The sequence below is a fragment of the Schistocerca americana genome, chromosome 7, assembly GCF_021461395.2.
Source record: "Schistocerca americana isolate TAMUIC-IGC-003095 chromosome 7, iqSchAmer2.1, whole genome shotgun sequence".
NCBI lineage: Eukaryota > Metazoa > Arthropoda > Insecta > Orthoptera > Acrididae > Schistocerca > Schistocerca americana.
In genome coordinates this window covers 211,709,694-211,728,193 of record NC_060125.1, presented here as the reverse complement: position 1 = coordinate 211,728,193, position 18,500 = coordinate 211,709,694, and the positions used below count along the sequence as shown (strand labels likewise).

Here is an 18,500-nt window from a genome sequence, read left to right as displayed (position 1 = left end):
GGAACTGATGCTTCAGCAGCATGGTGGATCATCTTGGTGTCCAGTCTGCTCTACTGAGCACACATCGACGCGGATTCCTTTAGGGTTTCACTCCATCAGGTAGGTGAAACCAGATCGGGAAGTGATCACTTCCGTTCAAGTAGTCCACCACTTCCCATTGAGCAGTGTGAGCAAGAGCAAAACGAGAGATCGATGGCAGAGAACAATCCAGTTGCAGCGCAGAAGTACGTACTTTGTGCTGCATTTAGCAAACAGGCACATGATGATATGAGAAGCCTCTCAGCTGCTCTACCCTTGGTGCAGACAGTTGTAGAGCCCCAAAGCACTTTGCGTCTTTGTGTGCATTAAGATCATCACACAGAATGAGGGGTTGGGGGAGCTGTGTAAGAAGGCAATTGAGAGCGTCTTCATTCAGAACACAATGTGGGGGTAGTCAAAGGGAACACATTGTCAACGGATAATGCACATGCACTGAAATGGAAACTGCAAGTAAATTCGTTGTAAATGATTGAGGCGAGGAGCGGTAATCGATACTGACGATAACACCTACACCTCCTCGAGCTCTCTCTCCCCTCAGGTCGTCCTTTTTATGGAGTAAATAGCTTCATAGCTGAGAGGTGTATGACTCATGGAAATTAGTCTCCTGGAGACAGAGACACAGTGGTCACTTTTATGTATTGGACGAAGCTCCTCCACATGCCTTGCAAGTTCCACTAAAGTATTGGAGCCGTCTATCACAGGGGTAGCACCTTCATCCTGTGCCTCTGCACGGATGGGGAGGCTGAAGTGGTTGAAGGTACAGCTGTGGGGCGAGATGATTGTCCCACACAAACCCCATATTCCATCAGCTCTGGGAAAGAGTCAGATAAAGCATCAAGGAGAATCATGTCGACATGGCCCAACAGTTTACTACCAGATTTTACCTGCTTTCTCTTGAGGGCTTTGCTGGAGCTGGAGTAGGATCCGTAATGGTTGTCTTGGGCTTCCGAACAGCCTCAGCCGTTGGAGGTGCCTGGTGTTTTCCCATGTTGGCCACTGTACATTTTTCTGACACCCTAGTGGGGGGGGGGGGGGGGGGGGGAGGGGGCCACAGCTTTTGAAACACTTGCTGCATTTCAAGTGCAGTGACACTTGCAAGTGTTAATGCTGACACTCGCAACCTGCATTTAGATAGAGACATCAGCTTTGCGAATAGGTTTCTGAAGGATCGGTGGAAATGTTGTATGAAATTGGGAAGGCTGCATGGGTTCGTAGATCTTTTTGGCCTCGCCATAGAGGATAGGTTTTGTTGTTTTCTTTTCCTGTACTTTGGATTCCTCTAGAAAGTTTCTACACTTTCTACTCCAATCAGGGTGGTTTCCAGAGCAGTTTATACATTTGGCAGGAGACGAACAACTAACTCCTTCACGGTCTTCTATACCGCAGTTATCAAACGTCGCGTCCCCCTTACACCCTAAGTATTGTATGCCTAAAAAACGCTGGCATATGAAACAGAGCATCCGGTTTGGCCCATACGGCAGTACGTTTACGCAAAGGAAGCTCACGTTGACGTGCTCTTAGAGTTTTTTTTTGTATTAACGGTGAGAATGAAGGAATTGGATTTTATCAGTTCTCCATCAACCTTTTTCATGATGTTCTGGCCATCAACAATTCCCTCCGAGCCGACTCACGCTTTATTTCTTCTTTAGGAACAGTAACTAGGTCCCTACATGACACAACATCTTTGCCGAAATTCAAGATTCTGTGTAGCTCTGTATCGATTGCATATTCTTGCAGGCACTTAGCTCTCTGTAGGGTAACAGCTTATTTGGGGCTGGATGTTTCAACCAACAGCACCCCATTTCACAACCACTTTACAGGTTTGAGAGTCCAGGCAGTTCCTTATAGCTCCTTCTGGATGTACAAAGGCGAGACTTTCTCGAAACTTCCAACTTTTCTTTTTAGAACTATAAACTCATTCTCTTACCAGCCTGTGTTCTGTTGCTGCTTACTGCGTTGTTCGGATTTTCTCCTGGTCTGTAGAGCGGGCTACCCTAGCCCTCTTGTTAGGCTGGATGTTGTTACCTCCCAGCGGCCCACTCTATCCTCTGGGAGGAGGAAGGGAAAATTTCTAAGACTCCATCTTGGTCCCACGAGCAGCTAAGGAAATACAAGTCCCTCTAGATAGAACCCTGCGTGCGCGGGGTAAGCCTTACACAACTGAGATGCTAGAAGTTCAGCTTTAACAGCTATGCATCTCATCAGCACGCAGTACACATTGAGACTGAGGGTTTTTTTTATAGGCTTTCATTCCATACACGCGATCCGGGCAGTCAAACCAAGATGCCCGTTCCCTGTGACACACAACATTCCACCGTAGCGACGCACGCTGTTCGCTAAAGCATGACAGCTTACGGTGACAGAGGACTGGCGACGCGTACCAGTCCCTGCCCCCAAGCCTGTACCCGGCAAACGAATGATGAGCCCCTGAGGACGGCTGCATAAGGACAGTACCAGAAATCGAAAGACCGCCACCAACTGAGAATGGCCGAAGAGTATTTAGCCGAAATCTGGCGGCTTTTAACCCACTTTCGTGGTTGGAAGCTCGAACGAATTTTGTCAGTACATGTAGCCACAAAACCATGTATCCGTATAATGATTAATTGAATAAAAAGATGACTATTGAGTAACTGTTATTAGGAGCAGTCGTAACTGGTAAAACAGTCGACCGGCTCATACACGGTAACGCACAGCGTGCTAGCTTCTCAGCTAAGGAGGTGAACCAAATCCCAACTGAATCCACGACTCGGATTAACGGCCGTGGAATTGTACACCGGCCAGCTAGTGTGGTTTGTAGGCAGTTTCCCGTGACCGGTTAGGTAAATGTTGGGCTGGTCTCCAAATTCCGCCTCAGAGATTACGATACACACACTGTTAAAATACACACAGAACGACGTTTACAAGATACATTGACGGGCGACGCACACGACTTTTCTCTGTGAGGTTCCCGTGACTACTGTGGCGTCGGGCTACAAAGTTTAATTACGAAATAAAACTTGCCAAATCCTTAGATATCAGTTCGCGTGCTGGACAGAATAAACACTAGGGAAATGAAAAAAGAACCCACCGCTCTGTTTGTGAGTTTTGTATCGCGTATCTCCTTGGAGGAAGTAATGTGTTCTTCCTCAGAACACGATATTACTGAAATTAGTTGCAAAATTCCTGCTTTTTACCTAAGAGAATAAGGTAACAAAATTCTGACCTGCTGGAAAGTATTATCCTATTCTTCATTCTGAAACCGTTTATTGGCATATGTATAAGAAAAAAATTTGCATCAGCTTACGCCTATGACATTCAAAAATATTAAGAATGCGAGCAACTTCAAACCATTTAATGACGAATCACCAATAAGTTATTCAGTGGGAGATTTGGCTATTTCTTTAGAAAAGAGAGATCCCTGGTGGTTGCGCCTTGGTGTTTATACGTGAGCGATGGGAGAAGCCAAATTGCTCCATGTCAAAATATGTTCTGGGAATATTTTTCCAACACATTGTTGGTCTTTCATCCTAACTACAGTAAGTAAATATTTTTATATCAACATATCACAACAAAAGAGAACTGCCTACACACTGAAGTTCAGTGATTCAAGTGTCTTATCGATGCTATCACACTTTAATAGATTTGATTCAGCATTATAATTCACAACTGGTATTGTTTCCATGGTTAGAGATAATGAAAAATGTGGACTTTAATAACTTTTATTACAATATTCACCTTGCGACTTTTAACTCTGTGTAAAATACACTGCGAATCTTTAACCCTTTCATGTCTAAGCAAGTACAGGCACTAATACAGACATATAAATGTAAACAACAATATCTCACGAATTAAATCTCTCGCTAGATATGTTAGGTCCCAAATATTTAGAATCTCTGGTCACAGAGATAAAATATCCTATTCTCCAGTACGGGATTCTAAGATTATTTTGAAAACTTTTTTTAATGTAGATATAAGCAGCATTTCACCTACAAAAAAGGCATTTTTGATTAAATGTGGTAACATTTTTCCATGGCACAAGAAATTTTACATTTCTTCTTAGTTGTATTCAACTAAAATATCAGCACGCTGTGACTCTAAGATTCACTGTATTTGGGAACACTCTATCTAACCTGTATGTAAGTAGTTCTACAGACATTAAGCTTTGGTACATATTATACAATGTCCAGTCTTGGCATACATTTGAATGTTTTAAAAATAATGTACGAAATATATTTATAGATTCTTATTATTTGTACACATGTGGTTATCTACGACGAAAATATGCTTTCAAGGCAACACATACCTGGAATTTACTATGTAATATATGTTTATTATCGTATTAACAATCATCACTTGCATGCTATTTACATCAAATCATTAAAAACCTTTTCTGAAATATAACTGGTCTTCAATTCCGTGGTTCGTGTAAACTAGAAATAACGGAAGCACTTAATTTCTGCAGCCAGAGATGACACCTAGGCGGCTGGGGAAAACTAGTAACGGCACCTCTTAAATAAAACGTGTTGTAAAAGTAACATTATATTCCTTTTTTAACAAAAGATATTTAGTAGAAAATATATAGGCAGTTGCTCTCTAACTACTTACACATTAGAAATTATCTTCTATTTATTTTGTATTGTTTTCCTTCTCTTGGGAAGACTTTGTAAAAATGACTTCTCGTTAAGAGATAGAATGGACTGATAAATTTCATACTCTGGCATTGTCTTCTCCGACCTGTAAGTATGCATGTGTCATAGTCGTAAACACTAGATACAATCATAATACACATTAAGTTGATGATACCTAGTCACAGCAGCATTTAACTCAATGGCAGCGAGACTCTAGTTGCAATCAATGACTTAATAAAAAATTTTGAAATAAATATCAAAAATATGTTAGGTCTCTGTGAATCATTATAATAAAGAGATGATTCGAAGTTAACTAGCCAGTTATATACTATCTGTGAGCAAAAAATAATAATTCCAAAAACCAATATAAAGATATTCTCTGCATCAGCTCGTTGCCAGAGTTAATTATGTATCATTGAATTAATTTTTTTAAATGTTGACCGATGTGGAGCGTTTATGTTGGTTTCACAAGAAGCAGTTAATGCTAAATAGATTTGTAATTCATCACTACAAATGAAATTAGATTCGAAAGAGGTATATCAAGAAATCTCTAGAATAATGACTACATGGAAAGGAGAAAAATACTTGGACAAAGTGTAGGGTTCGATTGCTGACTTCAAAACACTGTGAAAAACTCAAGCAAGAACGTATAAATGCTTCATTCTTCTTATTACTGATATAACTTCTTATGTATTGTTATTGACAAAAATCAGCTCAATGAGATCTTATTGTATTCTAGATAAAGGTTGATGGCATGGTCGACTGTTCACTTTAGTTATGTCTGTGCAGTTGTGCTTAGATGGTCTCCAGTATGACACTCACGTTGCGACCCTTAAGATGGGACCACTGGAATAAACTTTAGTAGGAGGATGTGATCAGAGAAACAATAAAATTTATCTGTCTTACGGATGATCCGAATCCAAAACAATTTTGTCACATTGTTTGAGATATAGTGATAAATATGAAGCAAAACAGATTGATTGGTTAGGGAGAAACATTTCCTTAGCTTACATGTTTACCTGCTCTCGGTGTTCTGCACTTTATCTGCGAGAACACTTGAAAGAATTGATTTACATGGCAGACAGTTCGTATTCCTTATCAAAGTGCTATGGCAGCCCATGCAAGAAATCGATACCATTTCGATGGGAGGTTTCTTCGAAAGGTTGTAATAATGAATTCCTTCGAGTATCCATAGAACTAAAAGAAGAAGTCATTTCCATCTTTTCATATGAGATTTTGTGTGTTCGTGATATTGTGCAGAATTCCACTGAGGTAACAATTGAAACCAAATAATGTGAACACGAGAGGACGAGATAATATTTTTAAGCACAACTGTGTGTGAACATTCTGAAGTAGCTTTGAGAAGCGTGGGCAGCAAACTGTAACATATATTTTCAACACATTTGTAGAATTTCTGAATGATATCACCCACAAATAATAGGTTTTTAATCCCAAATTTCACTCTTTTCTGCTGACTTTTTTTCTATCCTCCATATGTGTCATTATATACTTTATGGTGATTGCAATTAATTGAACTAAAACTAAAAATAGAACTATGTTCAAGATACGGTTATTTTAGGTCACTTCGAATGTATTATGATCACTGACTCCCTAATCTCTAGTGAAAATGATGGGGCCAACTATTCCTGTAGAGATGATGTAGGCATTGCTTGATCCAGCTGTCCTGATTTGGGTTCACCACAATCTTCCCGAATCATATCAGACGAATGGGGAAATTTGTCCCACTGAGAGTCTACAATCGAATCCTTTACCATTCCTTGCCCGTTACTAAACACAGTAAATAGTGTAATACGTAATTGGTATGCTCAACATCACTGTAATTACTACCTGTTTTATTTCCGTATTTTTCTTTGGGTTATTTCTGATGCACTCTATAGGTAAGGGTATGTATGTCTGTTGAACAAACTACGAAAGGAATAAAAATAATTAATTGAAAACTCACGTGCTGTTTTAAAAGCTAAGAAAACTAACCTTTTGTCGGATATACTTTTACACGAAGCGACTTCCCTGTTTTAGTGGGAGGAATTCGCAAACAATGTTTGTTCAAGTTCTTTTTAATACAGCCTCTGTATTTTAGATGATGAATATAGGTGTGAGATAGAGGTGGAGGTGTCACTACTCGTCTGTTTCAGAAGGAAGCTGAGAAAACAAACTGTCATCGTTGTCGGGACATATTTTTATAAAAAGGACCTATTGGTGTCTTTTTGGCAGTCAATAGTCATTACGTGTTTGACCTAAAATAGTGCGTATCAACCTGTCCAACGTGATGGTATTGATAAAGTTGAGCTAAGTATCGAAAGGGATAAGTCCATTGTTTACGTTACAACGTCCCTGCTGATATATGGCGGTAGAGGTAAGTAAAATAATAACATTATCTCAGAAGAGAAAGGCAAAAATTCCCAGTACAAAGAAGAATATCAGATAAATACTGAAAATGAGATGGGACTTAATTTGGCACATATTTCCTAGCTAGACACCATGGATACAAAAAAGAAACAGAGTATAGTAGCCGATGTTCTACAACGCCAACTCTAGTGAGAAGGGCTTTTACGATAACACGCTTGAGAATACGAATAAGCATTCTGCAGCCAACGACTTCGGACAGAGCACTACTATGTAACAAATTTACATTTTATGTTAAGTTTTGTGATATGGTATAGTGCGGTGGGAAGCACAGTTAATCACAACAGGCTACAAAGAATGAAAGATGAAGGTGAAACGACGGACTCCTGACGAATGAGAGTCCCGCTGCCAATCATATGTGCTGCTTGCTACGTGAAAAACAATATTACATGCTGAATACAGCGCACTTTATTTCACACCTTACAGGAAAAGTCCAGTTAAAAAAAAAAGAAAGTACAGTTTCTCACAGGATTCCACGTATGTACAGTGAGGAGTGACATTTGTCTATAAGGAGTGGCTGTGCCCGCATCAGCCACTACATACGTCAGGCCATCTGCCCAGTTCAGTTTCTGAGGGTATGTGGGAAATATTCAGAAATTTTGTCGGTGACCTCTGTGGACCCTGCCAGTATCATATACAAATTACTCCTCGCCAGCAGGAGTGACGAAGCTGACAGTTCACCGAGGGCCACACACCTACTGCCGCAGATGGACACTACCGACGTGATGGACCCAGCCAGCACAACACGCAGTATGCTGCTCGGCATAGAAGGCCCAGATGAGGTCTCCCCGAGGACGCCTGGGGTGCCGAACTCATTCGGCAACAATCTGGAGTCCTTCCAGGGCGCCTCGCAGAATTAAGCACTCCCGTGAGAGAGCGGTGCGGTGCCGACTGCCGGTAGCCGGTTGGCGCCTCGCCAGAGCGCAGCGCTGCAGCGAGTGTCCGGAGCTCGCCCCTGGGACCGCCGCCGCTGGTCAGACGGAGTCGCCCAACAGCCGGTCGTCGTCCTCCCAGGGCGGCGCTTGGTATCAGAGCTCCACGCACTCCGGTGACTTCCACGAGGCGCCGGCGCGCAGCAGGTTGTAGAAGCGGATGACGCCGTAGATCGCCAGGCACTGTGGACACCAAACAGAACAGAGGTTCATTGCGCCTGCTGCTACTTACACACTGACCACCTCTGTGGTGGTGTTCGGTTCGGAGAGAGCCGATCCAAATCTGTAACGTCCCGTTTCCATATTTGTTAGAAAATGCGTCATCTGTATTTTTGTCCACGTCATCGGAAAGTAAATTTACGAGGAGTAAGACACTTTTCTTCTATATGCAGCAGTGGACAACTGTTGGAGCAGGATACATGCCTCTAGATCGAACATGCTGCTAATTACTGTTCCTAATTGTATGCCTAACTCCAACCATGTGGTCTGTCACTCTCCTTTCCGATCAACCGGAGTTCAATGTAATATCAGTGACAGGTATATTTTCTGAATGAAAGGCATTTATGGGGAACACGAAATTTACATGCTATAAACAAATATGATCACCTCCTATCGTCACTTGTACCCCAGCTTGCATACCACCATTACCAAGCGCCTTAAAGTTAGCCATTGTACTTGGCACGAACATGGATCAGTGATAGATAACTAAATTAATCACTAACACTTACATATACAGAGCTGACAAAAGTCATTGGGTATGGATATTTACATAATGCACATATACAGATGGCGATAGTACTACGTAAACAAAGTATAGAAAGGTTTTGAATTGTTGTAGCTGTCATTTGTACTCATGTGATTCACGTCAAAAGGTTTCCTACCTGATTATGGCCGCACGACGGGAACTAACAGACACTGAACGCGCAATGATAGTTGGAGCTAGACGAATGGGATATTCCATTCCGGAAATGGTTAGGAAATTCAATCTTTCGAGATCCAAAGTGTCAAAAAAGTGGTTCAAATGGCTCTAAGCACTATGGGACTTAACATCTTAGGTTATAAGTCCCCTAGACTTAGAACTACGTAGACAAAACTAACCTAAGGACATCACACACATCCACGCCCGAGGCAGGATTCAAACCTGCGACCGTAGCAGCAGCGCGGTTCCGGGCTGAAGTGCTTGGAACCGCTCGGCAACAACGGTCAGCTACAGCGTCAAAAGTGCGTGTTGCCGTTCACCAAGGACAACGCAGTGGCCGATGGCTTTCACTTAACGAATGAGAGCAGTGACGTTTGCGTAGAGCACTCCTACGTGAAAGGACCGCAGAAATCAATGTGGGACGTACGACGAACGTAAAAATTGGAACAGTTCGACAAAATGGGCTATGGCAGCAGACGACCGACGTGAGTGCCTTTGATACCGGCACAATGTCGCCTCCAAAACCTCTCCTGTGATGGCTCGTGGACCTTTGGTGACTGGAAAACCGTGACCTGTACAGATGAGCTATCAATTTAGTTGGTGAGAGCTGATTCTACGGTTTGAGTGTGGCGCAGATCCATCGATACGTGGATCCAAATTGTCAACAAGGCACTGTGCAACTTGGTGGGGCTCTGGAATAGTACCTAAAAGTCATTTTAAGTGAAATGTGTAGGCAGCAGAAAGCACTGAAAGCTAGTCTGGATGACAAAGTCGAGTTTTAAAGGAAAAGCCATTATGCTCACTTGTACCAATAACAAGATTGAAAAAAACTTCAAACGAAAACTAAAGATTCTTTTTTAAAGAAATCCACAGTATATTCTTCATTTCCGTTCGTTTGTCATAAATATTTCTGTACCATAAGTACTCAGTTTATTCTGTTGCAGAGCAAACATTAACTCCATAGCAGTAAAATTTCTACCAGTACACTCTAAAATAGTCTCAGACGATTGAATGCGCAAGGTTTCACCATGCCTGGGCCGCGCTGAGCGTAGTATCGGCCAACAGCAGCGCTTTGTTACCGGGGTCCGTTGTTCGAGACCCCCTTCCATCACCACCTGATTCCTTCCTTTGTTGCGCTATCAACTACTGGACGTATTAAAGGTATTATGCAGCTCCTGAAAGGCGTCTGGCTCTTCTTTATAAACTATCCTCTACCAGAGTACACCCACATCTAGTGCAAGTGGTCTCAGAATTGTTGACGGAGACTGCAATGGTGTTCCGGCGTTTGGAGCAACGAAGGACAATGCAAGTAAGCAGCGGCACGAGCATTCCGTAACTGTTCTTGGGGTCCTTGTATCTGTTGTGCTTGCATTTTTCCTCTATCCATTGTCCTATTTTTCGGTATGGCATGTATTGATTTGTTTGTGGTACCTGGGAAGACCCAAGAGATAAACCAGTGACGGCGGTTGCCTGTAAACAGCGTAATCTGCCAGGTCTTGTGGCCGCGTGCGTCGAATCTCACAACGCGGTATGCTGGTTGTGCCGCCACAAAGGGGCATTGTGCAAGACAATGTAAGGAAAGTGCTTGGTGGAGACATAAGGGCTGTTTGTACCAGAGATGTTTTGTTTATTATAGACAACTATAAGGATACTTGTTGGAAACTGTGTAGTTGCGGTGAATTATGAGTTTATGAGCTCTCCAAGGGTCTACACTTGTAGACATCTGGCATAACTTCACAGAATGCCTGAGTGGTGTGCTGAACTTTTCTCTCACCTTCTGTTTCTGTGCCGAAACCTGCTGTTTGTTCTATTTTCTAGTGTGATAGTCGTAAATTGCAGTACAGAGTCGACAAAATAATATACCAGTGGGTTTTTTGTCTTCACGTCTTGCGACGCTGGCTACAATCATCTTAGAAAGGCGCTCAGATACTATGGATGCGAGACGGGTCCTCATCCGTGATGTCATCGTTACACAGCACTAGATGCCCCATGGTTTATCGGGGGCGATAGCGGAAATTTTACGTAAGGTAACTGTCCGAAAAAATGTATGCCATAATGTGAGAATGTATTGGATATCAGGGAGCTCTGACGAGCAGAGAATTATGGAGTATTAAAGAAATGTGCTAAATGGCATCGGTCGTAGCTCTAAAGAGTCAATGTTTAAGCAAATACGTCAGTGGGACCATAGGGCTCTTGAAGTGCGATGTCCTGCATTGGGATAAGAGGCCAAGTTCAGGATTATTGCGAAATTCGACGACCACTATGATAAAAAATGCGACTGTCGCGACATTTCGCGGATTTCTTTTAGTAAATAGGTCTTTCGAAATTTACATGTTTAATGTTCACGTCTTGACAATAAGGCATAATAGGCGTTTACAGTAGCGTGTGACGTGAAGGGTGGGATAACTAGCTTGAGAAAGATGAGTGGTAGGTTGATAAAGCTAGGTATAGAGTGGGGAAGGATCATACTTGGAAAAGGGTGAGTACGAAGCTTCATAAGATTAGCAGGATTACATTTGTAGGATGCCTCTCTGATTCCCACGCCACTATTCGTAATACACGGTTTGACACAGCTGCCAGAAAGAGTCTCACTCCTCAGTGAGACAGCTTAGGGAGTGTTGCAAGGAGCAGCGATTAACCGTTAATGGGTCTTAATCACGTGTAGTGTACGTGCGATTATTCATGTCGGCTGTTTGATTTTAGTTGGCTACACAAGGTCACACCACGCCTTCATGTTCCCAAGCGACAATGCGCCGTGTCACCTGGGCACAATTGTTCGTGATTAGTTTGAAGAACGTTCTGGGCAATTCGGACACAAGATTTTTCCACGCAGATCGCCCGACGTGAATCCTACCGACTTTTAAGAGAGAAAATCGGCAGGTCAATTTGTGCTCAAACTCCTACACTGGACACATTTTCGAAATTATGGACGGCTATAGTCGCAGCATGGCTCAATATTTCTACGGCTTGTTTAGTCCATGGAGCGGTTCTAGGCGCTTCAGTCTGGAACCGCGGTACTCCTACGGTCGCAGGTTCGAATCCTGTCTCGGGCATGGATGTATGTGAAGTCCTTAGGTTAGTTAGGTTTAAGTAGTTCTAAGTCTAGGGGACTGATGACCTCAGATGTTAAGTCACATAGTACTCAGAGCCTTTTTTTTTTTTTTTTTTTTTTTTTTTTTTTTTTTTTTTTTTTTGTAGTCCACGCCACGTCAAGCTGCTGCACTACACCGGGCAAAAGGAGGTCCGACACGGCAAAAGGAGGTATCGCTTATGTTTTGTCACCTCAGTGTGTGTTAGTGCAGTTTCTAGGCAGCTGGTGGCACAGCGTAATGGGTACAGAACAGTAATCAGAGGGCCGTGTGAGGACGAGTCCCTACGCGGAAGAGTCCGTTTTTATTTTGAATTTCTACGTTACTACACTGAACACAGCCCGAAATAATGTGCAACAGACTGTATTTGTGAATGCTTTCGTAAAAGGCATCAAAAGGAACGCCAAAGAAAATTTGGTTCACAAAATGGCTCTGAGCACTATGGGGTTTAACATCTGAGGTCATCAGTTCCCCAGAACTTATAACTACTTAAACATAACCAACCTAAGGACATCACTTACATCCATGTCCGAGGCAGGATTCGAACCTGCGACCGTAGTGGTCGCGCGGTTTCAGATTAAGCGCCTAGAACCGCTCGGCCACACCAGCGAGCAGATAATTTGAGGCTGCAAGAAAATTTACATAAAGTTTGTAAGCGGAACTTCGTATATGAAATTAAATACTACTATTTGCAGGGGATGATTTATAGGTGCTGGAGTGATATTCATCGTAACAATAGACGAGCCAGTAATTATCATGACATCTTGCAAACGCTATAAATGCCACTTTTTTATAACTACATGATTGTTTTAAAGTTTCTGTAGAAAACAGATTTGCTGCGCGAAGTCTATTGAGTTCACACCTAGTCAAGTTAGACGGCAGTGATTTAGATTTTGAAATACATTCATGTATAGAAAAAACAGGACACCTTGTACTACTAGAGATAGGACGATTATATTTACAGTACAAGTGCACAGTATGTTCTACAGAAATGGCGAACATTTGAGCTATGCCAACCCGTGGGTTCAAGGACAACATGAATATCGCGGTACGAGATGACATGTAAGTAAAATGTGCATCCGGCCCTCGTTGTCGCTGTTAACCGAAGGTAATGCATCAGCGTTACTTGAGCATGCGTGCAGAATGCCTTGCAGACTCATGCGCCAACCGCACCGGCAAATCAGTGAGTTTGAAACCGGGCGCAATATTGGCATAAGCGAATGTGAAGCATCCATCCGCAAAATTGCTACTCGTGTGGGCTCAGTGTTTCTGCAGTGCAACAGGTGTGTGCAGAATCATTCACGGAAGGCCGTAGAACACGACGCGATGAGTCACATCGCACCACCCACATCATCCCCCGAGAAGATTGACACCTCATCCAAATGCCATTGCAGGAGATATCTGCCTCCTCCTCGGCTGTGGGGCAACAGTGGAACAGTGTAGCACATCGTACAGTATCAGAGATGAAAGTCCGGCCTCGTTCATTACGGCATGGGTTAATTGCGTGTCGTCCTTCTCCGTCTACCATCGACGAATGTGCAAAAACATGCTATACGGCAATGGTGTACGGAACAACATCACTGGGAACAGGAATGGCATCAGATAGTGTTTTCGGACGAATCCAGGTTCCGTTGGTTTGAAAATGATGGCCGCATTTTGGTTCACCGCAGACAGTGGGACCGGCATCACAGTGAATGCATCCGCACATGACATACAGCGCCACCTCAATGCCTTATGGTGTGGTGTGCTGTAGGGTACAGCCACAAATCACAGTGCGTGTGCAGGGCACTGTGAGCAGTGTGACCTACTTGAATGACATCCTGCGTAGCCATTCCCATTCTGCACAATACCCCAGGCGCCATTTTTCAGCAAGACAATGCACACCCACATGTTCCTGCACGAACACGTGCCCTCCTGGTGTGACAGTGTGTCAACCTTCTGCGCTAGCCAGCCAGATCACCAGACTTGTACCAGACTTGTCGCCAATCGAAGATGTGTGGGATGTGGTGAAATGACTGGTGCAGCGTTGTGACTCAGTGTCAACCATCATAGATGAACTTCGGGACCAGGTGAATACAGTATGAATGGCTATAGCACAGGACAGATTTGCGCCTTAAATGTGTCGATGCCATCTTGCATGAAACAAGTTATCTGGGCCCATGGCGGACTCTGTGCCTACTAGGCAACAGGACACATGCTGAATCTATGTGACTGAAATGCTAATCGCTGGCCGCGGTGGTGTAGCGGTTCTAGGCGCTCAGTCCGGAACCGCGGGACTGCTACGGTCGCAGGTTCGAATCCTGCCTCGGGCATGGATGTGTGTGATGTCCTTAGGTTTAAGTAGTTCTAAGTTCTAGGGGACTGATGACCACAGATGTTAAGTCCCATAGTGCTCAGAGCCATTTGAAATGCTAATCATTTCTGCAGAAAGTACTTACGTGCATGTACTGTGAATATGAACGTCCTATCTCTACTCGTTCAAGCTGTTCTGGTTTATCTGAACATGAGTGTAATCCGGCACGTTTCGTGAAGAATGTCGTCTGCAGTAAGTGCCTTACGGATTGCTTGCTCTACCCTACTTATGATATTACACATATGCATACTCCGAGGCGCTGGTGCTAAGTCTAGACCATTCTACAGCTCCGAACCGGCACCCACGTCTCCGTCACACTGATGGCAGCTCATTTCACTTATTCACGTTTTGCACAGTGTTGTTCAAATAGCCGGCTGGATTTGCCTTTCTGTTTCTCTGCGGTCCTCTTCTGTGATGACATCTGTTTTTCTACAGTGGCTACGTGGACCCACTCCCAATTTAGTTCTAAGTTCTGTCGTTGGCAGGTCGACAGCCAGGAGCTCGCGACCATCAGAATTCAGCTGCCCCTATTGAAATGTATTCTCTCTCATAGGCAGGGAAGAGCAGGCGCGACGACAGAGTCCTCTGACTGCAACTCGTGGGATTTTAACCACCTGACGTGGCTAGAAACCCGAGAAGATATTGTTAATTCATATCGTATTCACATTTTTCGCATTTGGTTTGCCCTTTAGAAATTATCTCTAGCCTTATTAACACGTACTGGAAGTCAGAACTATCTCCCATTCCCATTGGAACAACTCAAACAACATGCAATACTCCTGTCTTAAATGCATGGCAGGTATCTAGAGATGAACAGACTGCTCGAAACCGCCAGTTGAAACTAATAACAAAGTATTTCAAATAGAGCACAAATCATATTGTTACTAAATGATTTAAACAGTTTATCTTACTAAAATCCAGTGTTACCTGCCACGTGCCACCACCGATAAATTATCTTCGCATTGCATTATGTGGACTATTTGTGGGGGTGATAATCCGAAATACGTCGCACTTTTGTTGAGGAACATAAAATGCCGAAAGAAAATGACCCTTGAGTTATTTGTAATGAAGCTCTGTATGGACTATTACTTTTTACGGTTTGCTACGAAATATGCATAATGATTTTGTTGCACTGGCTAATATCATAACTCTTGGCAGCGGGTCATCTTCATAAATGGCGGGTCGTCACGATAAGGGCGAGTAAACCACCAGCAGCGTCTTTATCGAATCACGCGTGGTCGATGAATCAACCGCACATAGGACGTAAGCGAAACGTCCCGCACACTTGTTGAAGCTGTCAGGATGTCACTTCATGCTGAGAGATTTCATCAGGGACAAAGCACTCACTCTCTCACATTGACGTTTGCTGTATTGAGGAGCGACGAGCAACAGCCATCGATACTGTCACTCAGAACTCTGCGAGAGGGCTTGCCGAGAATGTGACTACAGATGAGATATCTGTAGTATTACGTACAGGACACACCCCGAGACTGTTTTGGAAACCACTGTACATGCTTAATACACCTCTCAATGATATCGTATTAAGACGCTGTATTTATGTTCTGGGTCTATGAACATTTCGCTTGACGATAAAGCCTCGGTGTGTAAGAAGGGCTGCAGAGACTGAAATGAGGGATCGATGTTCCTAACTTGGTCTGTAGTAGGTTCTTAATGTATAGTCTAAGCCAGAAAATTATAATGTTCTTGCAGAAATTATTCTGCGAAATTGTCGCCATAATTTTAGGAAGAAGACGCATGTGTGAAAAAACATATTTTGCAAGTAGTACATGAAGGGCATCAAGTAAGTTCCATCCAGATCGATTCTAAAAAATTATGCAACAAAGGTACGATTATACGAAAAAACTCCGTAAATGTATGGTTGCATGGAAGAAGTTTTAATTCATAGAACCACAATTCTTTATACAGGACGGTGAACATTCAGTAGAGCGAACGTAATGTAGACTGTATATGTAGGGTGAGCAGACGCTGTCATTATACATTACCTGACAAAAAGAGTAAAGCACCTATGAAGGGTGAAGAAAACACAATGAAACTTCATGGGTTACGTGAAGTTATTTCAGTGATTACAATACCGGGCCAAATTAACAAAGAACTTGGCAGCATAAGCCCACTTATGACTATGATCCTGAATCATCTCTGGCCTGTGTGCTTGGATGCATGTATTGATTCAGCTGCGAAAAGGACCATAAAGGCGTTGTAGCAACACCTTAGGCAAGCTACTAGGGGAAGCTGGTCCACAAATGTTGGAGTTGATGACCACGTTGGTCCCACACATGCGCTGTCAGGAACAAATCTGGAGATCTAGCTGGCGAAAGAAGTACCTCAGCACCACGCAGACAGTTCATAAGGACAGGTATCCTGTGTGGACGAGCGTTGATCTGTTGAAAATTGCCACCACGATTCTGACGCATCTGAGCTAAGATATGAGGATGTAGGATGTCCATGACGTACCGTTGTGCCGTCTGAGTTCCCTTAGTCATTACCAGCATGACCAAAAATCACATGCGGTGGCTCCCCACACCATGACGCCATGAGTAACACCGCGGTGCCTCTCCAAACCGTTGGAAAAATTGGACTTTTTCACAGATTGTCACAATACCCGCCCACGATGGTCAACCAGGGCAATGCAGAACTGCTATTCATTGACGAGCACAATGCGATGTCACTCGCCAAAAGTCCATGCCTCTAGTCACGGCAGGTCTCAAACGGTTTCTGACTGTGTTGTGATGACAGCCTAGGCATGGGATTGTAAATCCTAATAGTCTCCAACCAATGGATTCACATGACAGAATAAAAAATGGTTCAAATGTCTCTGAGCACTATGGGACTTAACATCTGTGGTCATCAGTCCCCTAGAACTTAGAACTACTTAAACCTAACTAACCTAAGGACATCACACACATCCATGCCCGAGGCCGGATTCGAACCTGCGACCGTAGCAGTCGCGAGGCTCCGGACTGAGCGCCTAGAACCGCTAGGCCACCGCGGCCGGCCATGACAGAATATCGCAGGCAGTTGATTATGTGTTCTCGGATGGCAAGCACAGATAGGAAGGCGATGTCCGCTATTATGGTGTCAAATGTGATCAACTGGGACCTTAACGACGAGTATTTCTTGCCTAATGTACCCTGCAGACCAGCTTCAGGTCAATGTAATGTCTGAACCCCCCACAAATATGGATATTCCACGATACGAACAACACATAAAAATGTTGACCGACAATGAGGCCCGTTTCACGCTCCGTGAGATGTCGACAATGCTGTCTCTCCCGTGGCATGCCCACGACTATGACGGTGATCATTCAACACCTAACATTGCTCATACGCTTATTTACCTAACCACATGGTAACGACACTTAATGGAAATACGCTTTATTGTAAGGGAAAAGATAGCACGATGGAATCATCCAAATGGGGCGAATCAGTAGAGGTGTTTCACAAATAGTTACTATTTGTGAAAAAATTGGATGATTTATTGAAGAGATTGTTCTTCATAAATTGAGCAAGACAATAACGCTTTGGTCTACATTTGGTCCTTACGCATGCAGTTATTCGGCGTGGTATTGGTAGACAGAGGTATTGGATGTCGTCCTGAGGGATATCGTGTCGAAGTTTGTCCAGTTGGTGCCTTATATAGAGAAAAACCCAATATGGTTTCAGTTCACTTTCCTTAATGCTCCACACATTCTCAATTGGGATGAGATCGGGCGAACTTCCTCGTTGTTGTAGGATATGGAAAGCACGAAAACGAGCAATAGAAACTCTCACCATGTGCGGGTGGACATCATCTTGCTGAACCAGGATGCCTTGCCACGAAGGTCTACAAAACTGGGCGTAGAATATAGTCGACGTACCGCTGTGCTGCAAGGGTGAAGCAGAAGACGACCAAAATGCCTTGTCATGAGAATAAATGGCACCCCATGGGTCAGTGACAGCTAGGTTGGTATCCCACCAGGGTTCAGGGCACCTGCGGACATGTCTTCAACTTAGAATCTCATTGGCTAGAGTAGAACTGTCTTCAGCGACGAGTCCCGCTTTGAATCGAACCGCAATGAACAGCGAAGATATGTCTGGAGACGGCCCAGACAGCGGAAGGATACCATCCTGACTTTGGCCC

The 18,500-nt window shown here is 43.5% G+C and overlaps 1 protein-coding gene across 2 annotated transcripts in view; it reads right to left on the bottom strand.

Annotated features, from left to right (window-relative positions):
- Positions 1–7,236: 7,236 nt before the first annotated feature.
- LOC124622288 overlaps positions 7,237–18,500 on the bottom strand; it is a 770,325-nt gene continuing 759,061 nt past the window's right edge. For both annotated transcript variants that reach the window (XM_047147957.1, XM_047147958.1), the window contains exon 7: positions 7,237–8,185. In XM_047147957.1, coding sequence (XP_047003913.1) covers positions 8,099–8,185 — 87 coding nt within the window. In that variant the 3' untranslated portion in view covers positions 7,237–8,098. The remainder of the gene's footprint in view (positions 8,186–18,500) is intronic.